The sequence below is a fragment of the Somniosus microcephalus genome, unplaced genomic scaffold (assembly GCF_052327205.1).
Source record: "Somniosus microcephalus isolate GS21.2 unplaced genomic scaffold, FLI_Smic_1.0 unresolved_chr7, whole genome shotgun sequence".
NCBI classification, from domain to species: Eukaryota; Metazoa; Chordata; class Chondrichthyes; order Squaliformes; family Somniosidae; genus Somniosus; species Somniosus microcephalus.
The window spans coordinates 41,537,691-41,562,556 of record NW_028225185.1 but is presented as its reverse complement, the minus strand read 5'-3'; the positions used below and the strand labels follow the sequence as shown (position 1 = coordinate 41,562,556).

The following is a 24,866-nucleotide window of genomic DNA, read 5'->3' as shown; positions in this document are numbered from 1 at the left end:
AGGGGGGTGGGGGAGGGGAGGGGGATGGGGAGATGGGGAGGGGAGGGGGTGTGGGATGAGGAGATGGGGAGGGGGATGGGGATGGGGATTAGGAGATGGGGAGGGGTAGGGGGGTTGGGGAGGAGAGGGGAATGGGAGGTGGGGAGGGGGATGGGGAGATGGGGAGGGGGAGGTGAGGTGGAGGGGGAAGGGGATGGGGAGGGGGAGGGGGTGGGGGAGGGGAGGGGGGTGGGGAGGAGTTGGGGGGTGGGGGAGGGGGATGGGGAGGGGGAGGGGGAGGGGAGGGGGATGGGGAGGGGGATTAGGAGATGGGGAGGGGGAGGGGGGAGGGAGAGGGGGAGGGAGAGGGTGTGGTGGAGGGGAGAGGGTGGCGGGTTCGGGAGAAGTGGTGACCATTGCCTGGTGGTGTCCTGGCTCTCAGGCCCGCCCCCTGCGGCGCTCTGTCAGGCTGTAAAGCAGATGGAACAACACTCCAGGCAGATCTCCAGGCAGTCGGAGGACCCGCAGCAGTCCTCCAGCACCCCGCACTCCAGACTGCAGGGGCAGCCGTCCTCGTCCCCTCCGCAGGCCTCGCCTGACCCGCAGCAGCAGCAGGCCTGGCCCCCGGCCCCAGCACCACACGTGGCGCAGTCCACCACGAGGTCGCAGAACGTCAGCAGCTCACAGAAGAGACAAGCAAGGATGCAGTGGACGCAGCAATCTACAGGGGAGAGAGAGAGACAGGGAGTGAGAGAGAGAGAGAGAGAGAGTGAGAGAGAGAGACAGAGAGTGAGAGAGAGAGACAGAGAGTGAGAGAGAGAGAGAGACAGAGAGAGAGAGGGAGAGAGAGAGACAGAGAGAGAGACAGAGAGACAGAGAGAGAGAGAGACAGAGTGAGAGAGAGAGAGAGAGAGAGTCAGAGAGAGAGAGACACAGAGAGAGAGTGACAGAGAGAGAGAGAGACAGAGAGAGACAGAAAGACAGAGAGAGAGTGAGACAGAGAGAGGGAGAGAGAGTGAGACAGAGAGAGAGAGACAGAGAAAGAGAGGAGAGAGAGAGGGGGAGAGAGAGACAGTGAGAGAGATAGAGAGAGAGAGAAACAGAGAGAGAGAGAGGGGAGAGAGACAGAGAGGGAGAGAGAGACAGAGAGAGAGATAAAAACAGGTTAGAACGTCATAACCAAATTGAACAAATTCAACCGTGTGGCTCCTGGGGAACACACTCCTCACTCTGAGGGGGGGGCAGTGTGTGTTAGAGAATGTGTGTGTGTGAGTGTGTGTGAGAGTGTGTGTGAGTGTGAGAGTGAGTGTGTGTGAGTGTGAGAGTGGGTGTGTCTGAGAGTGAGAGTGCGTGAGTGTGTGTGAGTGTGAGAGTGGGTGTGTGTGACAGTGAGAGAGTGTGAGTGTGTGTGAGTGTGAAAGAGTGTGAGTGAGAGAGTGTGAGTGTGAGAAAATGTGTGTGAGAAAATGTGTGTGAGTGTGTGTGTGTGAGTGTGTGTGAGTGTGAGAGTGTGTGTGAGAGAGTGTGTGTGAAAGAGTGAGTGTGAGAGTGTGCGAGTGTGGCAGAGTGTGTGAGTGTGAGAGAATGTGTGTGAGTGCGTGTGAGTGTGTGTGAGTGTGTGTGAGTGTGTGTGAGAGAGTGTGAGACAGTGTGAGTGTGTGTGTGTGTGTGTGTGTGAGTGTGTGTGTGAGTGTGAGTGTGTGTGTGAGTGTGTGTGTGTGTGAGAGAGTGTGAGACAGTGTGAGTGTGTGTGTGTGTGTGTGTGTGTGTGAGTGTGTGTGTGAGTGTGAGTGTGTGTGTGAGTGTGAGTGTGTGTGTGAGTGTGTGCGTGTGTGTATGTGAGGGAGTGTGTGTTTGTGTGAGTGTGTGTGAGAGTGTGAGTGTGTGTGAGTGAGAGTGTGCGTGCGAGTGAGATTGTGTGTGTGTGAGAGAATGTGTGTGAGTGTATATCAGAGTGTTACTGTGAGGGGTGTGGGGTATATCAGAATGTTCCAGTGAGGGGTGTGGGGTATATCAGGGTGTTACAGTGAGGGGTGTGGGGTATATCAGAATGTTCCAGTGAGGGTGTGGGGTATATCAGTGTGTTACAGTGAGGGGTGTGGGTATATCAGAATGTTCCAGTGAGGGGTGTGGGGTATATCAGGGTGTTACAGTGAGGGGTGTGGGGTATATCAGGGTGTTACAGTGAGGGGTGTGGGGTATATCAGAGTGTTACAGTGAGGGGTGTGGGGTATATCAGGGTGTTACAGTGAGGGGTGTGGGGTATATCAGTGTTACAGTGAGGGGTGTGGGGTATATCAGTGTTACAGTGAGGGGTGTGGGGTTTATCAGAGTGTTACAGTGAGGGGTGTGGGGTATATCAGTGTTACAGTGAGGGGTGTGGGGTTTATCAGAGTGTTACAGTGAGGGGTGTGGGGTTTATCAGAGTGTTACAGTGAGGGGTGTGGGGTATATCAGTGTTACAGTGAGGGGTGTGGGGTTTATCAGAGTGTTACAGTGAGGGGTGTGGGGTTTATCAGAATGTTCCAGTGAGGGGTGTGGGGTATATCAGTGTTACAGTGAGGGGTGTGGGGTTTATCAGAGTGTTACAGTGAGGGGTGTGGGGTATATCAGAGTGTTACAGTGAGGGGTGTGGGGTATATCAGTGTTACAGTGAGGGGTGTGGGTATATCAGAGTGTTACAGTGAGGGGTGTGGGGTATATCAGAGTGTTACAGTGAGGGGTGTGGGGTATATCAGTGTTACAGTGAGGGGTGTGGGGTATATCAGAGTGTTACAGTGAGGGTGTGGGGTATATCAGAGTGTTACAGTGAGGGGTGTGGGGTTTATCAGAGTGTTACAGTGAGGGGTGTGGGGTATATCAGAGTGTTACAGTGAGGAGTGTGGGGTATATCAGAGTGTTACAGTGAGGAGTGTGGGGTATATCAGAGTGTTACAGTGAGGGGTGTGGGGTATATCAGAGTGTTACAGTGAGGGGTGTGGGGTATATCAGAGTGTTACAGTGAGGGGTGTGGGGTATATCAGAGTGTTACAGTGAGGGGTGTGGGGTATATCAGTGTTACAGTGAGGGGTGTGGGGTATATCAGAGTGTTACAGTGAGGGGTGTGGGGTATATCAGTGTTACAGTGAGGGGTGTGGGGTATATCAGAGTGTTACAGTGAGGGTGTGGGGTATATCAGAGTGTTACAGTGAGGGGTGTGGGGTTTATCAGAGTGTTACAGTGAGGGGTGTGGGGTGTGTAGTGTATGTGCCTTTAAGAGAGAACTACTTTTACAGCTCCTGTATACTGTAGTACCGGCAGTGACCACACCTGTATATACGCCTTGAGCATGCCTCTGTACCCCCAGTCTTGAGACTACCCTACTCCAGTAAACACCTGTTGATTGTTAAGTTATAGCATCCGTGTAGTTATTGGAAAACATCATACTCTCAGAATCACGGATCTAACAGTGGCGACGAGTGTCGATTCGAATCTACCTGCAACTCTGCATTTCCCTTCGAGGATTCGCTCCGGGAGGACGGTGGAAGAAAGTCGAGGCCGGAAACACGGGCGTCGACCACGAGCAACCGCCCAGTCGTCCGGCAGAGAGGGAACATCGCAGGGAGGCTGTTGAGAGCCGGGCTTGGTTCCCCAGCCACGACGATCAGCAAGAGACTGACAACAGGTACAGCGCAGACCCTTCCCGGACAGCGGCGGCTGGAGCTGACCGACGGCAGAGAAAAAGCCAAGCAGCGTCGACGGGGTAAGAGAGAGGGTGAAGCGCACAGGGCGCGGCCGGGGGTTGAAAACCGAGCGGCGTCGAGGAAAAACAAAACGGAGAGAGAGAGGGTAAAGCAGCAGCCGGGTTCAGGACCGAGCGGCGGAAACGGGAAAGGCGCACAGAAAAAAATGCGCAGAGCACAGCCAGGGCTCAAGGGCTGAACAGTGTCCGTGGGGAGAAGAAGGGAGAGCGCGGGAGACGCCATTGAGCCACGGAGAAGAAGGAAGAGCGCGGGAGACGCCATTTTTAGAAGCCGCAGCGGAGAAGAAGGGCGAGCGCGGGAAGAAAGGAAAGCGTGGGAGACGCCATTTTGTGCCAGCGGAGAAGAAGGGGAAGCGCGGGAGACGCCATTTTTAACAGTTAAATCACACCCAGGGATGCCGAAGAGTGGCAGTATCTCTACGTTCGACAATGAAGTCGAAGATTGGGCGACATATGTGGAACGTATTGAGGTGTACTGCAGGGCGAATGAAGTGCCAGATGCTAGGAAAGCACTGGTTTTGTTAAATTCCATGGGTGCAAAAACTTATGGCTTACTGCGAAACCTAATAACCCCAGAGAAGCCCGTGAATAAGAATTTCGAAAGCATAGTAGAAATCCTACAGGACCACTTAAACCCCACACCGCTGCTGATAGCAGAAAGATTAAGTTCCATAAAAAGAACCAACACAAAGACGAAAGTAATGCTGAGTACTTAACGGAACTGCGCAAGCTATCGAAACACTGCCAGTTTGGAGTGGGACTAGCAGATACGTTAAGGGACAAGTTTGTGTGTGGGCTTCAAAGTGAAGGAACCCAGAAACGGCTTCTATCAGAAAAGGATCTTACGCTGGACAAGGCTTTCAGCATGGCAGTATCACACGAAGCAGCCGCAAGGGGCGCTGCAGAGATACAACGGAGACCGCAAGAATATGGCACCAATGAAATGTCATATGGAGCAGGGCAGTGTTATCGCTGCGGCAGAACAACACACGACCAGAAGGATTGTTGGTTCAAGGACCAAGTGTGCAGACAGTGTGGAAAAGCAGGACACATAGCAAGAGTCTGCAGGTTAGGGAAGAAAACCAACAGCAAGAAATCTCCACAGGAGAAGTACAAAAAGGTACATAAGGTGATGGACAGTAGTTCAGACGAACAGAAAAGTGATACAGACTCCGGAAGCAAGGAGCTGGGTTGTCTGAAACTACATAAGGTAACCAAAATGGAGGATCACCAGACTATCTGGGTTACACTCAAGATAGACGGAGTCCAAGTGAAAATGGAATTGGACACAGGATCAGCCCTAACAGTCATAAACCAAAGGGACTACAAGTGGCTATTTTCACATATACCCTTGAAAGCTACAGAGATTGTCTTGAAGACGTACACGGGGCAAAAAGTCTACCCCAAAGGAAAAATAAGGGTGAAAGTGATATACAAAGGCCAGGAAATACCTAAAATGGACCTATATGTATTGCCAGATGGAGGACCACCACTACTAGGACATGAATGGATCCGGAAGATACAATTAGATTGGCATTCCATACAGGCACTGAAGGTTGAGGCCAAAAAGGATGACGACATCATACCTGGACGACTGTCAAAAATGCTAACTGACGCAAAAGAAGTGTTCCAGGAGGGACTCGGAACACTAAAAGGCATAACAGCAACGATTAAAATAGAGGAAAATGCAAGCCCAAAGTTTCTTAAGGCCAGACCAGTGCCTTATGCGATCCGACCAGCCGTCGAAGCAGAGCTGGAAGGGTTGGAACGTTCAGGAGTACTGTCCAAAGTAGACTGGAGCGAGTGGGCTACACCCATCGTTCCTGTAATGAAGAGGTCGTTGAGTAATACGCCTGGGGAACCAAAGAAGGTCCGCATCTGTGGGGATTTTAAGGTGACAGTGAACCCAGTCCTTCACACGGTACAATACCCGCTTCCACGAATTGAGGATATTTTCGCCTCGCTATCTGGAGGTAAACGCTTCACCAAAATTGATCTAGCCCAGGCGTACTTGCAAATGGAGGTAGAAGAAGCCTCGAAACAATACCTCACGATCAACACTCATAAAGGTCTCTACCAATACAACCGGCCGGTGTTCGGGGTAACATCGGCTCCGGCTATTTGGCAAAGGGCGATGGATCAAGTCCTGCTAGGGATTCCAGGGACCCAGTGTTATTTGGACGACATCCTGGTCACGGGCAAAATGACAGTGATCACCTCGCCAACCTGGAGCAGGTGCTCACTAGATTGAAGGAATATGGGCTCCGAGCTAATCGCCACAAATGCGAGTTTTTCCAGAAGCAGATCTCGTATTGTGGCCGCGTTATCGATGAAGAGGGGTTACATAAGTCCCCTGAAAAGATTGAGGCAGTAGTCAAGGCTCCAGCACCGGAAAATGTGTCACAACTGAGGTCGTTCCTCGGGCTGGTGAACTACTACCATAAGTTCTTACCAAATTTGTCTACAGTACGACACCCACTGAACACCCTACTGCAAACGGGGGTACCATGGAAGTGGAATGACAAATGTAAACGAGCTTTCCAGAAGTGCAAAGAATTGATCACATCAAAAGAGGTGTTGGCCCATTTCAACCCAGCACTACCAATTCGTTTGGCATGTGATGCATCACCCTATGGTGTTGGAGCGGTGCTGTCGCACAAATTCCCAGACGGGTTGGAGAGGCCAGTAGCCTTTGCGTCTCGGTCACTAACCTCAGCCGAGTGCAACTACGCCCAGATTGACAGGGAGGCCCTCAGCCTAGTATGGGGAGTAAAAAAATTCAACCACTATCTGCATGGGCAGAAGTTCACCTTGCTGACTGACCACCAACCACTTGTCTCCATCTTTAATCCAAAGAAGGGCGTTCCAGTGATGACTGCACAACGGTTACAAAGATGGTCCCTTTTTCTAGGGGCGAACCAATATGAAATAGAATATAAAGGCACGAAACAGCATGGAAACGCTGATGGGCTATCACGCCTGCCACTGCCTACTGTGGAGAAAGCACCAGCAGTGGACCCTATCGAGATATTTTATTCGTCAATAATTGAACGATTGCCAGTAACTAACGCGGATTCAGAGAAGGAGACCCGCAATGATCCGACGCTGTCTCGGGTATATGATTTGACGGTGAGGGGATGGCCAACACATGGCAACTCACTGTTGCCAGCATTCTCATCCAGAAGAGAACAGCTGTCAGTATACCAGGGGACAGTGATGTGTGGATCCAGAGTGGTGATTCCACCCAAGTTAAGGGAGAGAGTGCTAAATGAGCTTCATGAAGGTCATCTGGGAGGGGTGAAAATGAAAAGCCTTGCTAGGGCTTATGTGTGGTGGCCGGGGATCGATCAACAAATTGAGGACCTAACCAAGAGCTGCTCAGGATGCCAGAAGGTCCAAAATGCACCACCACATGCCCCTCTACACCCATGGGAGTGGCCCTCCTCTCCATGGCAACGGGTGCATATTGATTTTGCTGGTCCATTCATGGACTCAATGTTCTTAATAGCAGTGGATGCTCACTCGAAATGGCCTGAGGTGATAAAAATGTCCTCAACCACTACAGAGAAAACGATTGCAGTCCTACGGACCATATTTGCCAGGTACGGCTTGCCAGAGCAGATTTGCTCTGATAATGGACCACAGTTTGTGTCCGAAGAGTTTCGGAAATTTATGAGAAGGAATGGGGTAAGGCATTACACATCTGCCCCGTATCATCCAGCCACAAATGGATTGGCTGAGAGGTTCGTACAAACCTTTAAAAAGGTGATAAAGGGCATGTGCGACGATGAAATTCCACTACAGCATAAGGTGGACAATTTCCTATTAGCCTACAGAAATGCGACACATGCAGTTACCAACCAGACCCCGGCCATGATGTTCTTTAACCGAAGGTTGAGATCTCGTCTGGATTTGCTCAGGCCAAATGTGCGAAGAAATGTTGAGGATAAACAATTCCAGCACATCAATCAGAAGCCGACAAGGAGCTTCAATGTAGGACAACCAGTCTTGGCCCGTGACTACCGAACAGAGAAATGGCAACCCGGAACGATATGCACAAGGCAGGGGCCATTAATGTACACAGTGGATGTTGGGGAGAACATTGTTAGACGCCACGTTGATCAGATCTTAGCGTCACAGGAACGAGTCAACCCCATGTCTCGCGTACCTGGGGATGAACCCGACATACCGGTAGCATCTACCTCAGAACCAGTAGCAGTGGAAAACGATGAACTAACTGACGAAAAGGGGCCAGAATCGCCTCCGCACCAAGAACAAGAACCGCAGGAAAGGCGCTATCCCGAAAGGATCAGGAAGCCGCCCCAAAGACTGAATCTATAAATGGACTATTGTTGTTTAATGTACATGTTAAAGTGTTCATTGTTATTTGAATATTATGGGTACTGCTAATCTAAAAGGGGAGGAATTGTAGTGTATGTACCTTTAAGAGAGAACTACTTTTACAGCTCCTGTATACTGTAGTACCGGCAGTGACCACACCTGTATATAAGCCTTGAGCATGCCTCTGTACCCCCAGTCTTGAGACTACCCTCCTCCAGTAAACATCTGTTGATTGTTAAGTTACAGCATCCGTGCAGTTATTGGAAAACATCATACTCTCAGAATCACGGATCTAACAGGGTACATCAGAGTGTTACAGTGAGGGGTGTGGGGAAAATCAGAGAGTGTTACAGTGAGGGGTGTGGGGTATATCAGTGTTACAGTGAGGGGTATGGGGTATATCAGAGTGTTACAGTGAGGGGTGTGGGGTATATCAGAGTGTTACAGTGAGGGGTGTGGGGTATATCAGAGTGTTACAGTGAGGGGTGTGCGGTATATCAGAGTGTTACAGTGAGGGGTGTGGGGTATATCAGAGTGTTACAGTGAGGGGTGTGGGGTATATCAGAGTGTTACAGTGAGGGATGTGGGGTATATCAGTGTGTTACAGTGAGGGGTGTGGGGTATATCAGTGTTACAGTGAGGGGTTTGGGGTATATCAGAGTGTTACAGTGAGGGGTGTGGGGTATATCAGTGTTACAGTGAGGGGTGTGGGGTATATCAGTGTTACAGTGAGGGATGTTGTGTATATCAGAGTGTTACAGTGAGTGGTATAGGGTATATCAGGGTTACAGTGAGCGGTGTGGGGTATATCAGAGTGTCACTGTGAGGGGTGTGGGGTATATCAGAGTGTTACAGTGAGGGGTGTTGTGTATATCAGAGTGTTACAGTAAGGGGTGTGGGGTATATCAGTGTTAAGTGAGGGGTGTGGGATATATCAGAGTATTATACTGAGTGGTGTGGGGTATATCAGTGTTACAGTGAGGGGTGTGGGGTATTTCAAAGTGTTACAGTGAGTGGTGTGGCATATATCAGAGTGTTACATTGAGGGGTGTGGGGTGTATCAGTGTGTTACAGTGACGGATGTGGGGTATATCAGAGTGTTACAGTGAAGCGTCTGGGGTATATCAGTGTTACAGTGAGGGGTGTGTGGTATATCAGAGTGTTAAAGTGAGGGGTGTGGGGTATATCAGAGTGTTACAGTGAGGGGTGTGGGGTATATCAGGGCGTTACACTGAGCGGTGTGGGGTATATCAGTGTTACAGTGAGGGGTGTGGGGTATATCAGTGTTACAGTGAGGGGTGTGGGGTATATCAGTGTTACAGTGAGGGGTGTGGGGTATATCAGAGTGTTACAGTGAGGGGTGTGGGGTATATCAGAGTGTTACAGTGAGGGGTGTGGGGTATATCAGAGTGTTACAGTGAGGGGTGTGGGGTATATCAGAGTGTTACAGTGAGGGGTGTGGGGTATATCAGAGTGTTACAGTGAGGGGTGTGGGGTATATCAGTGTTACAGTGAGGGGTGTGTGGTATATTAGATTGTTACAGTGAGGGGTGTGGGGTATATCAGTGTTACAGTGAGGGGTGTGGGGTATATCAGTGTTACAGTGAGCGATGTGGGGTATATCAGAGTGTTACAGTGAGGGGTGTGGGGTATATCAGAGTGTTACAGTGAGGGGTGTGGGGTATATCAGAGTGTTACAGTGACGGGTGTGGGGTATATCAGTGTGTTACAGTGAGGGATGTGGGGTATATCAGAGTGTTACAGTGAGGGGTGTGGGGTATATCAGTGTTAAAGTGATTGGTGTGGTGTATATCAGAGTGTTACAGTGAGGGGTGTGGGAAATATCAGTGTTAAAGTGAGTGGTGTGGGGTATATCAGTGTGTTACAGTGAGCGGTATATCAGAATGTTACAGTGAGGGGTGTGGGGTATATCAGTGTTACAGTGAGGGGTGTGGGGTATATCAGTGTGTTACAGTGAGGGGTATATTAGAGTGTTACAGTGAGGGGTGTGGGGTATATCAGTGTTACACTGGGTGGTGTGGGGTATATCAGTGTTAACGTGAGGGGTGTGGGGTATATCAGAGTGTTACAGTGAGGGGTGTGGGGTATATCAGTGTTACAGTGAGAGGTGTGGAGTATATCAGAGTGTTACAGTGAGGGGTGTGGGGTATATCAGAGTGTTACAGTGAGGGGTGTGGGGTATATCAGAGTATTACAGTGAGGGGTGTGGGGTATATCAGAGTGTTACAGAGAGGGGTGTGGGGTATATCAGAGTGTTACAGTGAGGGGTGTGGGGTATATCAGAGTGTTACAGTGAGGGGTGTGGGGTATATCAGTGTGTTATAGTGAGGGGTGTGGGGTATATCAGAGTGTTACAGTGAGGGGTGTGGGGTATATCAGAGTGTTACAGTGAGGGGTGTGGGGTATATCAGTGTAACAGTGAGGGGTTTTGGGTATATTAGAGTGTTACAGTGAGGGGTGTGGGGTATATCAGTGTTACAGTGAGGGGTGTGGGGTATATCAGAGTGTTACAGTGAGGGGTGTGGGGTATATCAGTGTTACAGTGAGGGGTGTGGGGTATATCAGTGTGTTACAGTGAGGGGTGTGGGGTATATCAGTGTGTTACAGTGAGGGGTGTGGGGTATATCAGGGTGTTACACTGAGCGGTGTGGGGTATATCAGTGTTACAGTGAGGGGTGTGGGGTATATCAGAGTATTACAGTGAGGGGTGTGGGGTATATCAGTGTTACAGTGAGGGGTGTTGGGTATATCAGTGTTACAGTGAGGGGTGTGGGGTATATCAGAGTGTTCCAGTGAGGGGTGTGGGGTACATCAGTGTTAGAGTGAGGGGAGTGGGGTATATCAGAGTGTCACAGTGAGGGGTGTGGGGTATATCAGAGTGTTACAGTGAGGGGTGTGGGGTATATCAGAGTGTTACAGTGAGGGGTGTGGGGTATATCAGAGTGCTACAGTGAGGGGTGTGGGGTATATCAGAGTGTTACAGTGAGGGGTGTGGGGTATATCAGAGTGCTACAGTGAGGGGTGTGGGGTATATCAGAGTGTTGCTGTGAGGGGTGTGGGGTATATCAGAGTGTTACAGTGACAGGTGTGGGGTATATCAGAGTGTTACAGTGAGGGGTGTGGGGTATATCAGAGTGTTACAGTGACGGGTGTGGGGTATATCAGAGTGTTACAGTGAGGGGTGTGGGGTATATCAGAGTGTTAGAGTGAGGGGTGTGGGGTATATCAGAGTGTTACAGTGAGGGGTGTGGGGTATATCAGTGTGTTACAGTGAGGGGTGTGGGGTATATCAGTGTGTTACAGTGAGGGGTGTGGGGTATATCAGGGTGTTACACTGAGCGGTGTGGGGTATATCAGTGTTACAGTGAGGGGTGTGGGGTATATCAGAGTATTACAGTGAGGGGTGTGGGGTATATCAGTGTTACAGTGAGGGGTGTTGGGTATATCAGTGTTACAGTGAGGGGTGTGGGGTATATCAGAGTGTTCCAGTGAGGGGTGTGGGGTACATCAGTGTTAGAGTGAGGGGAGTGGGGTATATCAGAGTGTCACAGTGAGGGGTGTGGGGTATATCAGAGTGTTACAGTGAGGGGTGTGGGGTATATCAGAGTGTTACAGTGAGGGGTGTGGGGTATATCAGAGTGCTACAGTGAGGGGTGTGGGGTATATCAGAGTGTTACAGTGAGGGGTGTGGGGTATATCAGAGTGCTACAGTGAGGGGTGTGGGGTATATCAGAGTGTTGCTGTGAGGGGTGTGGGGTATATCAGAGTGTTACAGTGACAGGTGTGGGGTATATCAGAGTGTTACAGTGAGGGGTGTGGGGTATATCAGAGTGTTACAGTGACGGGTGTGGGGTATATCAGAGTGTTACAGTGAGGGGTGTGGGGTATATCAGAGTGTTACAGTGAGGGGTGTGGGGTATATCAGAGTGTTACAGTGAGGGGTGTGGGGTATATCAGAGTGTTACAGTGACGGGTGTGGGGTATATCAGAGTGTTACAGTGAGGGATGTGGGGTATATCAGAGTGTTACAGTGAGGGGTGTTGGGTATATCAGTGTTAAAGTGAGTGGTGTCGGGTATATCAGAGTGTTACAGTGAGGGGTGTGGGAAATATCAGTGTTAAAGTGAGTGGTGTGGGGTATATCAGTGTGTTGCAGTGAGGGGTGTGGGGTATATCAGAGTGTTACAGTGAGGGGTGTGAGGTATATCAGTGTGTTACAGTGAGGGGTATATTAGAGTGTTACAGTGAGGGGTGTGGGGTATATCAGGGTGTTACACTGAGGGGTGTGGGGTATATCAGTGTGTTACAGTGAGGGGTATATCAGAGTGTTACAGTGAGGGGTATATTAGAGTGTTACAGTGAGGGGTGTGGGGTATATCAGTGTTACACTGGGCGGTGTGGGGTATATCAGTGTTAAAGTGAGGGGTGTGGGGTATATCAGCGTGTTACAGTGAGGGGTGTGGGGTATATCAGAGTGTTACAGTGAGGGGTGTGGGGTATATCAGTGTTACAGTGAGTGGTGTGGGGTATATCAGAGTGTTACAGTGAGGGGTGTGGGGTATATCAGAGTGTTACAGTGAGGGGTGTGGGGTATAGCAGAGTGTTACAGTGAGGGGTGTGGGGTATATCAGAGTGTTACAGTGAGGGGTGTGGGGTATATCAGTGTTAAAGTGAGAGGTGTGGGGTATATCAGAGTGTTACAGTGAGGGGTGTGGGGTATATCAGAGTGTTACAGTGAGGGGTGTGGGGTATATCAGAGTGTTACAGTGAGGGGTGTAGGGTATATCAGAGTGTTACAGTGAGGGGTGTAGGGTATATCAGAGTATTACAGTGAGGGGTGTGGTGTATATCAGTGTTACAGTGAGGGGTGTGGGGTATATCAGTGTTACAGTGAGGGGCGTGGGGTATATCAGTGTTACAGTGAGGGGTGTGGGGTATATCAGAGTGTTACAGTGAGGGGTGTGGGGTATATCAGTGTTACAGTGAGGGGTGTGGGGTATATCAGTGTTACAGTGAGGGATGTTGTGTATATCAGAGAGATACAGTGAGCGATATAGGGTATATCAGTGTTACAGTGAGCGATGTGGGGTATATCAGAGTGTTACAGAGAGGGGTGTGGGGTATATCAGAGTGTTACAGTGAGGGGTGTGGGGTATATCAGAGTGTTACAGTGACGGGTGTGGGGTATATCAGTGTGTTACAGTGAGGGATGTGGGGTATATCAGAGTGTTAAAGTGAGGGGTGTGGGGTATATCAGTGTTAAAGTGATTGGTGTGGTGTATATCAGAGTGTTACAGTGAGGGGTGAGGGAAATATCAGTGTTAAAGTGAGTGGTGTGGGGTATATCAGTGTGTTACAGTGAGCGGTATATCAGAATGTTACAGTGAGGGGTGTGGGGTATATCAGTGTTACAGTGAGGGGTGTGGGGTATATCAGTGTTAACGTGAGGGGTGTGGGGTATATCAGAGTGTTACAGTGAGGGGTGTGGGGTATATCAGTGTTACAGTGAGAGGTGTGGGGTATATCAGAGTGTTACAGTGAGGGGTGTGGGGTATATCAGAGTGTTACAGTGAGGGGTGTGGGGTATATCAGAGTGTTACAGAGAGGGGTGTGGGGTATATCAGAGTGTTACAGTGAGGGGTGTGGGGTATATCAGAGTGTTACAGTGAGGGGTGTGGGGTATATCAGTGTGTTACAGTGAGGGGTGTGGGGTATATCAGTGTAACAGTGAGGGGTTTTGGGTATATTAGAGTGTTACAGTGAGGGGTGTGGGGTATATCAGTGTTACAGTGAGGGGTGTGGGGTATATCAGTGTTACAGTGAGGGATGTTGTGTATATCAGAGTGTTACAGTGAGTGGTATAGGGTATGTCAGTGTTACAGTGAGGGGTGTTGTGTATATCAGAGTGTTACAGTAAGGGGTGTGGGGTATATCAGTGTTAAAGTGAGGGGTGTGGGATATATCAGAGTATTATAGTGAGTGGTGTGGGGTATATCAGTGTTACAGTGAGGGATGTGGGGTACTTCAATGTGTTACAGTGAGTGGTGTGGTTTATATCAGAGTGTTACATTGAGGGGTGTGGGGTGTATCAGTGTGTTACAGTGAGGGGTGTGGGGTATATCAGAGTGTTACAGTGAGGCGTCTGGGGTATATCAGTGTTACAGTGAGGGGTGTGGGGTATATCAGTGTGTTACAGTGAGGGGTGTGGGGTATATCAGTGTGTTACAGTGAGGGGTGTGGGGTATATCAGGGTGTTACACTGAGCGGTGTGGGGTATATCAGTGTTACAGTGAGGGGTGTGGGGTATATCAGAGTGTTACAGTGAGGGGTGTGGGGTATATCAGAGTGTTACAGTGAGGGGTGTGGGGTATATCAGTGTTACAGTGAGGGGTGTGGGGTATATCAGTGTTACAATTAGGGGTGTTGGGTATATCAGTGTTACAGTGAGGGGTGTGGGGTATATCAGAGTGTTACAGTGAGGGGTGTGGGGTATATCAGTGTTAGAGTGAGGGGAGTGGGGTATATCAGAGTGTCACAGTGCGGGGTGTGGGGTATATCAGAGTGTTACAGTGAGGGGTGTGGGGTATATCAGAGTGTTACAGTGAGGGGTGTGGGGTATATCAGAGTGCTACAGTGAGGGGTGTGGGGTATATCAGAGTGTTACAGTGAGGGGTGTGGGGTATATCAGAGTGTTACAGTGAGGGGTGTGGGGTATATCAGAGTGCTACAGTGAGGGGTGTGGGGTATATCAGAGTGTTACAGTGAGGGGTGTGGCGTATATCAGAGTGTTACAGTGAGGGGTGTGGGGTATATCAGAGTGTTACAGTGAGGGGTGTGGAGTATATCAGAGTGTTACAGTGACGGGTGTGGGGTATATCAGAGTGTTACAGTGAGGGGTGCGGGGTATATCAGAGTTTTACAGTGAGGGGTGTGGGGTATATCAGAGTGTTACAGTGAGGGATGTGGGGTATATCAGAGTGTTACAGTGAGGGGTGTGGGGTATATCAGTGTTAAAGTGAGTGGTGTGGGGTATATCAGAGTGTTACAGTGAGGGGTGTGGGAAATATCAGTGTTACAGTGAGTGGTGTGGGGTATATCAGTGTGTTACAGTGAGGGGTCTATCAGAGTGTTACAGTGAGGGGTGTGGGGTATATCAGTGTTACAGTGAGGGGTGTGGGGTATATCAGTGTGTTACAGTGAGGGATATATTAGAGTGTTACAGTGAGGGGTGTGGGATATATCAGTATTAGACTGGGCGGTGTGGGGTATATCAGTGTTACAGTGAGGGGTGTGAGGTATATCAGTGTCACAGTGAGAGGTGTGGGGTATATCAGAGTGTTACAGTGAGGGGTGTGGGGTATATCAGAGTGTTACAGTGAGGGGTGTGGGGGATATCAGAGTGTTACAATGAGGGGTGTGGGGTATATCAGAGTGTTGCAGTGAGGGGTGTGGGGTATAACAGAGTGTTACACTGAGGGGTGTGGGGTATATCAGAGTGTTACAGTGAGGGGTGTGGGGTATATCAGAGTTTTACAGTGAAGGGTGTGGGGTATATCAGTGTTACAGTGAGGGGTGTGGGGTATGTCAGTGTGTTACAGTGAGGGGTGTGGAGTATATCTGTGTTACAGTGAGGGGTGTGGGGTATATCAGAGTGTTACAGTGAGGGGTGGGGTATATCAGAGTGTTACAGTGAGGGGTGTGGGGTATATCAGAATGTTACAGTGAGGGGTGTGGCGTATATCAGAGTCTTACAGTGAGAGGTATAGGGTATATCAGTGTTACAGTGAGCGGTGTAGGGTATATCAGAGTGTTACAGTGAGGGGTGTGGGGTATATCAGTGTTAAAGTGTGGGCTGTTGGGTACATCAGAGTGTTGCAGTGAGGGGTGTGGGGTATATCAGTGTTACAGTGAGGGGTGTGAGTTATATCAAAGTGTTACAGTGAGGGGTGTGGGGTATATCAGAGTGTTACAGTGAGGGGTGTGGTTTATATCAGTGCTACAGTGAGGGGTGTAGGATATATCAGAGTGTTACAGTGAGGGGTGTGGTGTATATCAGTGTTACAGTGAGGGCTGTGGGGTATATCAGTGTTACAGTGAGGGGTGTGGGGTATATCAGAGTGTTACAGTGAGGGGTGTGGGGTATATCAGAGTGTTACAGTGAGGGGTGTGGGGTATATCAGTGTGTTACAGTGAGGGGTGTGGGGTATATCAGTGTTACAGTGAGGGGTGTGGGGTATATCACAGTGTTACAGTGAGGGGTGTGGGGTATATCAGTGTTATAGTGAGGGGTGAGCGGTATATCAGAGTGTTACAGTGAGGCGTGTGGGGGATATCAGAGTGTTACAGTGAGGGGTGTGGGGTATATCAGAGTGCTACAGTGAGGGGTGTGTGGTATGTCAGAGTGTTACAGTGAGGGTTGTGGGGTATATCAGAGTGTTACAGTGAGGGGTGTGGGGTATATCAGTGTGTTACAGTGAGGGGTGTGGGGTATATCAGAGAGCTACAGTGAGGGGTGTGGGGTATATCAGAGTGTTACAGTGAGGGGTGTCGGGTATATCAGAGTGTTACAGTGAGGAGTGTGGGGGATATCAGTGTGACAGTGAGGGGTGTGGTTTATATCAGAGTGTTACAGTGAGGGGTGTGGGGTATATCAGTGTGTTACAGTGAGGGGTGTGGGTTGTATCAGTGTTACAGTGAGGGGTGTGGGGTATATCAGTGTGTTACAGTGAGGGTTGTGGAGTACATCAGAGTGTTACAGTGAGGGGTGTGGGGTATATTAGTGTTTCAGTGAGGCGTGTGGGGTGTATCAGTGTTACAGTGAGGGGTGTGGGGTATATCAGAGTGCTACAGTGAGGGGTGTGGGGTATATCAGAGTGTTACAGTGAGAGGTGTGGGGTATATCAGAGTGTTACAGTGAGGAGTGTGGGGTATATCAGTGTTACAGTGAGGGGTGTGGGGTATATCAGAGTGTTACAGTGAGGGGTGTGGTGTATATCAGAGTGTTACAGTGAGGGGTGTGGGGTATATCAGAGTGTTACTGTGAGGGGTGTGGGGTATATCAGAGTGTTACAGTGAGGGGTGTTGTGTATATCAGAGTGTTACAGGAACGGGTGTGGGGTATATCAGTGTTAAAGTGAGGGGTGTGGGATATATCAGAGTATTATAGTGAGTGGTGTGGGGTATATCAGTGTTACAGTGAGGGGTGTGGGGTATTTCAAAGTGTTACAGTGAGTGGTGTGGTATATATCAGAGTGTTACATTGAGGGGTGTGGGGTGTATCAGTGTGTTACAGTGAGGGATGTGGGGTATATCTGAGTGTTACAGTGAAGAGTCTGGGGTATATCAGTGTTGCAGTGAGGGGTGTGGGGTATATCAGTGTGTTACAGTGAGGGGTGTGGGTATATCAGAGTGTTACAGTGAGGGGTGTGGGGTATATCAGAGTGTTACAGTGAGTGGTGTGGGGTATATCAGTGTGTTACAGTGAGGGGTGTGGGGTATATCAGAGTGTTACAGTGAGGGGTGTGGGGTATATCAGTGTTACAGTGAGGGGTGTGGGGTATATCAGTGTTACAGTTAGGTGTGTTGGGTATATCAGTGTTACAGTGAGGGGTGTGGGGTATATCAGAGTGTTACAGTGAGGGGTGTGGGGTACATCAGTGTTAGAGTGAGGGGAGTGGGGTATATCAGAGTGTCACAGTGAGGGGTGTGGGGTATATCAGAGTGTTACAGTGAGGGGTGTGGGGTATATCAGAGTGTTACAGTGAGGGGTATGGGGTATATCAGAGTGCTACAGTGAGGGGTGTGCGGTATATCAGAGTGTTACAGTGAGGGGTGTGGGGTATATCAGAGTGTTACAGTGAGGGTTGTGGGGTATATCAGAGTGTTACAGTGACGGGTGTGGGGTATATCAGAGTGTTACAGTGAGGGATGTGGGGTATATCAGAGTGTTACAGTGAGGGGTGTGGGGTATATCAGTGTTAAAGTGAGTGGTGTGGTATATATCAGAGTGTTACAGTGAGGGGTGTGGGAAATATCAGTGTTAAAGTGAGTGGTGTAGGGTATATCAGTGTGTTACAGTGAGGGGTATATCAGAGTGTTACAGTGAGGGGTGTGGGATTTATATGTGTTACAGTGAGGGGTGTGGGGTATATCAGTGTGTTACAGTGAGGGGTATATTAGAGTGTTACAGTGAGGGGTGTGGGGTATATCAGTGTTACACTGGGTGGTGTGGGGTATATCAGTGTTAAAGTGAGGGGTGTGGGGTATATCAGAGTGTTACAGTGAGGGGTGTGGGGTATATCAGTGTTACAGTGAGAGGTGTGGGGTATATCAGAGTGTTACAGTGAGGGGTGTGGGGTATATCAGTGTTACAGTGAGGGGTGTGGGGTATATCAGGGTGTTACAGTGAGGGGTGTGGGGTATATCAGAGTGTGACAGTGAGGGGTGTGGGGTATATCAGAGTGTTACAGTGAGGGGTGTGGGGTATATCAGAGTGTTACAGTGAGGGGTGTGGGGTATATCAGAGTGTTACAGTGAGGGGTGTGGGGTATATCAGAGTGTTACAGTGAGGGGTGTGGAGTATATCAGAGTGTTACAGTGAGGGGTGTGGGGTATATCAGAGTGTTACAGTGAGGGGTGTGGGGTATATCAGTGTGTTACAGTGAGGGGTTTGGGGTATATCAGTGTTACAGTGAGGGGTGTGGGGTATATCAGAGTGTTACAGTGAGGGGTGTGGGGTATATCAGTGTTACAGTGAGGGGTGTGGGGTATATCAGTGTTACAGTGAGGGGTGTGGGGTATATCAGTGTTACAGTGAGGGATGTTGTGTATATCAGAGAGATACAGTGAGCGGTATAGGGTATATCAGTGTTACAGTGAGCGATGTGGGGTATATCAGAGTGTTACAGTGAGGGGTGTGGGGTATATCAGAGTGTTACAGTGAGGGGTGTGGGGTATATCAGAGTGTTACAGTGACGGGTGTGGGGTATATCAGTGTGTTACAGTGAGGGATGTGGGGTATATCAGAGTGTTACAGTGAGGGGTGTGGGGTATATCAGTGTTAAAGTGATTGGTGTGGTGTATATCAGAGTGTTACAGTGAGGGGTGTGGGAAATATCAGTGTTAAAGTGAGTGGTGTGGGGTATATCAGTGTGTTACAGTGAGCGGTATATCAGAATGTTACAGTGAGGGGTGTGGGGTATATCAGTGTTACAGTGAGGGGTGTGGGGTATATCAGTGTGTTACAGTGAGGGGTATATTAGAGTGTTACAGTGAGGGGTGTGGGGTATATCAGTGTTACACTGGGTGGTGTGGGGTATATCAGTGTTAACGTGAGGGGTGTGGGGTATATCAGAGTGTTACAGTGAGGGGTGTGGGGTATATCAGTGTTACAGTGAGAGGTGTGGGGTACATCAGAGTGTTACAGTGAGGGGTGTGGGGTATATCAGAATGTTACAGTGAGGGGTGTGGGGTATATCAGAGTATTACAGTGAGGGGTGTGGGGTACATCAGAGTGTTACAGAGAGGGGTGTGGGGTATATCAGAGTGTTACAGTGAGGGGTGTGGGGTATATCAGTGTGTTACAGTGAGGGGTGTGGGGTATATCAGTGTAACAGTGAGGGGTTTTGGGTATATTAGAGTGTTACAGTGAGGGGTGTGGGGTATATCAGTGTTACAGTGAGGGGTGTGGGGTATATCAGAGTGTTACAGAGAGGGGTATATTAGAGTGTTACAGTGAGGGGTGTGGGTTATATCAGTGTTAGACTGGGCGGTGTGGGGTACATCAGTGTTAAAGTGAGGGGTGTGGGGTACATCACTGTGTTACAGTGAGGGGTGTGGGGTATATCAGTGTCACAGTGAGAGGTGTGGGGTATATCAGAGTGTTACAGTGAGGGGTGTGGGGTATATCAGAGTGTTACAGTGAGAGGTGTGGGGTATATCAGAGTGTTACAATGAGGGGTGTGGGGTATATCAGAGTGTTGCAGTGAGGGGTGTGGGGTATATCAGAGTGTTACAGTGAGGGGTGTGGGGTATATCAGAGTTTTACAGTGAAGGGTGTGGGGTATATCAGTGTTACAGTGAGGGGTGTGGGGTATATCAGTGTGTTACAGTGAGGGGTGTGGAGTATATCTGTGTTACAGTGAGGGGTGTGGGGTATATCAGAGTGTTACAGTGAGGGGTGGGGTATATCAGAGTGTTACAGTGAGGGGTGTGGTGTATATCAGAATGTTACAGTGAGGGGTGTGGCGTATCTCAGAGTCTTACAGTGAGAGGTATAGGGTATATCAGTGTTACAGTGAGCGGTGTAGGGTATATCAGAGTGTTACAGTGAGGGGTGTGGGGTATATCAGTGTTAAAGTGTGGGCTGTTGGGTATATCAGAGTGTTGCAGTGAGGGGTGTGGGGTATATCAGTGTTACAGTGAGGGGTGTGGGGTATATCAGTGTTACAGTGAGGGGTGTGGGGTATATCAGAGTGTTACAGTGAGGGGTGTGGTTTATATCAGTGCTACAGTGAGGGGTGTAGGATATATCAGAGTGTTACAGTGAGGGGTGTGGTGTATATCAGTGTTACAGTGAGGGGTGTGGGGTATATCAGTGTTACAGTGAGGGGTGTGGGGTATATCAGTGTTACAGTGAGGGGTGTGGGGTATATCAGTGTTACAGTGAGGGGTGTGGGGTATATCAGTGCTACAGTGAGGGGTGTGGGGTATATCAGTGTTACAGTGAGGGGTGTAGGATATATCAGAGTGTTACAGTGAGGGGTGTGGTGTATATCAGTGTTACAGTGAGGGGTGTGGGGTATATCAGAGTGTTACAGTTAGGGGTGTGGTGTATATCAGTGTTACAGTGAGGGGTGTGGGGTATATCAGTGCTACAGTGAGGGGTGTAGGATATATCAGAGTGTTACAGTGAGGGGTGTGGTGTATATCAGTGTTACAGTGAGGGGTGTGGGGTATATCAGAGTGTTACAGTGAGGGGTGTGGGGTATATCAGTGTTACAGTGAGGGGTGTGGGGTATATCAGTGCTACAGTGAGGGGTGTAGGATATATCAGAGTGTTACAGTGAGGGGTGTGGTGTATATCAGTGTTACAGTGAGGGGTGTGGGGTATATCAGAGTGTTACAGTGAGGGGTGTGGGGTATATCAGTGTTACAGTGAGGGGTGTGGGGTATATCAGAGTGTTACAGTGAGGGATGTGGGGTATATCAGTGTTACATTGAGGGGTGTGGGGTATATCAGTGTTACAGTGAGGGGTGTGGGGTATATCAGTGTTACAGTGAGGGGTGTGGGGTATATCAGTGCTACAGTGAGGGGTGTAGGATATATCAGAGTGTTACAGTGAGGGGTGTGGTGTATATCAGTGTTACAGTGAGGGGTGTGGGGTATATCAGAGTGTTACAGTGAGGGGTGTGGGGTATATCAGTGTTACAGTGAGGGGTGTGGGGTATATCAGTGTTACAGTGAGGGGTGTGGTGTATATCAGTGTTACAGTGAGGGGTGTGGGGTATATCAGAGTGTTACAGTGAGGGGTGTGGGGTATATCAGTGTTACAGTGAGGGGTGTAGGATATATCAGAGTGTTACAGTGAGGGGTGTGGTGTATATCAGTGTTACAGTGAGGGGTGTGGGGTATATCAGAGTGTTACCGTGAGGGGTGTGGGGTATATCAGTGTTACAGTGAGGGGTGTGGGGTATAGCAGAGTGTTACAGTGAGGGGTGTGGGGTATATCAGAGTGTTACAGTGAGGCGTGTGGGGTATATCAGAGTGCTACAGTGAGGGGTGTGGGGTATGTCAGAGTGTTACAGTGAGGGTTGTGGGGTTTATCAGAGTGTTACAGTGAGGGGTGTGGGGTATATCAGTGTGTTACAGTGAGGGGTGTGGGGTATATCAGAGAGCTACAGTGAGGGGTGTGGGGTATATCAGAGTGTTACAGTGAGGGGTGTGGGGTATATCAGTGTTTCAGTGAGGCGTGTGGGGTGTATCAGTGTTACAGTGAGGGGTGTGGGGTATATCAGAGTGTTACAGTGAGGGTTGTGGAGTACATCAGAGTGTTACAGTGAGGGGTGTGGGGCATTTCAGTGTGTTACAGTGAGGGGTGTGGGGTATATCAGAGTGTTACAGTGAGGGGTGTGAGGTATATCAGAGTGTTACAGTGAGGGGTGTGGGGTATATCAGAGTGCTACAGTGAGGGGTGTGGGGTATATCAGAGTGTTACAGTGAGGGGTGTGGGGTATATCAGAGTGTTACAGTGAGGAGTGTGGGGTATATCAGTGTTACAGTGAGGGGTGTGGGGTATATCAGAGTGTTACAGTGAGGGGTGTGGTGTATATCAGCGTGTTACAGTGAGGGGTGTGGGGTATATCAGAGTTTTACTGTGAGGGGTGTGGGGTGTATCAGAGTGTTACAGTGAGGGGTGTGGGGTGTATCAGAGTGTTACAGTGAGGGGTGTTGTGTATATCAGAGTGTTACAGGAAGGGGTGTGGGGTATATCAGTGTTAAAGTGAGGGGTGTGGGATATATCAGAGTATTATAGAGTAACCAAAAACTCCCATTCCTACTGGGGGAGGAGAGAAGCTGTGTAACACTGGCGGCACACTATGTTACAGCTTGCCATGAACAGAGGGACAACCAGTAAACTAAGACAAGAGTATATATAAACAAGGCGAAAATATATTTATAAACTCAGGGATATACCTGTTTATACACTGTATGAATGGAACCGCGTTTATGTGTTCAACCATAAATGTATTTTGATGCTTTGGCAACATAAGATGTACCTTATCATGCCAATAAAGCGATTTGTATTGTATTATTGTATTGTATTGAGTGGTGTGGGGTATATCAGTGTTACAGTGAGGGGTGTGGGGTATTTCAAAGTGTTACAGTGAGTGCTGTGGTATATATCAGAGTGTTACATTGAGGGGTGTGGGGTGTATCAGTGTGTTACAGTGAGGGATGTGGGGTATATCTGAGTGTTACAGTGAAGAGTCTGGGGTATATCAGTGTTACAGTGAGGGGTGTGGGGTATATCAGTGTGTTACAGTGAGAGGTGTGGGGTATATCAGAGTGTTACAATGAGGGGTGTGGGGTATATCAGAGTGTTGCAGTGAGGGGTGTGGTGTATAACAGAGTGTTACACTGAGGGGTGTGGGGTATATCAGAGTGTTACAGTGAGGGGTGTGGGGTATATCAGAGTTTTACAGCGAAGGGTGTGGGGTATATCAGTGTTACAGTGAGGGGTGTGGGGTATATCAGTGTGTTACAGTGAGGGGTGTGGAGTATATCTGTGTTACAGTGAGGGGTGTGGGGTATATCAGAGTGTTACAGTGAGGGGTGGGGTATATCAGAGTGTTACAGTGAGGGGTGTGGGGTATATCAGAATGTTACAGTGAGGGGTGTGGCGTATCTCAGAGTCTTACAGTGAGAGGTATAGGGTATATCAGTGTTACAGTGAGCGGTGTAGGGTATATCAGAGTGTTACAGTGAGGGGTGTGGGGTATATCAGTGTTAAAGTGTGGGCTGTTGGGTATATCAGAGTGTTGCAGTGAGGGGTGTGGGGTATATCAGTGTTACAGTGAGGGGTGTGGGGTATATCAGTGTTACAGTGAGGGGTGTGGGGTATATCAGAGTGTTACAGTGAGGGGTGTGGTTTATATCAGTGCTACAGTGAGGGGTGTAGGATATATCAGAGTGTTACAGTGAGGGGTGTGGGGTATATCAGTGTTACAGTGAGGGCTGTGGGGTATATCAGTGTTACAGTGAGGGGTGTGGGGTATATCAGAGTGTTACAGTGAGGGGTGTGGGGTATATCAGAGTGTTACAGTGAGGGGTGTGCTGTATATCAGTGTTACAGTGAGGGGTGTGGGGTATATCAGAGTGTTACAGTGAGGCGTGTGGGGTATATCAGAGTGCTACAGTGAGGGGTGTGGGGTATGTCAGAGTGTTACAGTGAGGGTTGTGGGGTTTATCAGAGTGTTACAGTGAGGGGTGTGGGGTATATCAGTGTGTTACAGTGAGGGGTGTGGGGTATATCAGAGAGCTACAGTGAGGGGTGTGGGGTATATCAGAGTGTTACAGTGAGGGGTGTGGGGTATATCAGTGTTACAGTGAGGGGTGTGGGGTATATCAGAGTGTTACAGTGAGGGGTGTGGGGTATATCAGTGTTACAGTGAGGGGTGTGGGGTATATCAGAGTGTTACAGTGAGGGGTGTGGGGTATATCAGAGTGTTACAGTGAGGCGTGTGGGGTGTATCAGTGTTACAGTGAGGGGTGTGGGGTATATCAGAGTGTTACAGTGAGGGTTGTGGAGTACATCAGAGTGTTACAGTGAGGGGTGTGGGGCATTTCAGTGTGTTACAGTGAGGGGTGTGGGGTATATCAGAGTGTTACAGTGAGGGGTGTGAGGTATATCAGAGTGTTACAGTGAGGGGTGTGGGGTATATCAGAGTGCTACAGTGAGGGGTGTGGGGTATATCAGAGTGTTACAGTGAGGGGTGTGGGGTATATCAGAGTGTTACAGTGAGGAGTGTGGGGTATATCAGTGTTACAGTGAGGGGTGTGGGGTATATCAGAGTGTTACAGTGAGGGGTGTGGTGTATATCAGAGTGTTACAGTGAGGGGTGTGGGGTATATCAGAGTTTTACTGTGAGGGGTGTGGGGTGTATCAGAGTGTTACAGTGAGGGGTGTGGGGTGTATCAGAGTGTTACTGTGAGGGGTGTGGGGTGTATCAGAGTGTTACAGTGAGGGGTGTTGTGTATATCAGAGTGTTACAGGAAGGGGTGT

General features: G+C 49.3%; 1 protein-coding gene across 1 annotated transcript in view; it reads right to left on the bottom strand.

Annotated features, from left to right (window-relative positions):
• Positions 1-443: 443 nt before the first annotated feature.
• The window catches only part of LOC147086839 (tyrosine-protein phosphatase non-receptor type 18-like), a 110,471-nt gene continuing 86,048 nt past the window's right edge, over positions 444-24,866 (bottom strand). Inside the window, exon 6 of the mRNA XM_085978335.1 lies at positions 444-659. Within this exon, the coding sequence (XP_085834461.1) occupies positions 444-659 (216 nt within the window). The remainder of the gene's footprint in view (positions 660-24,866) is intronic.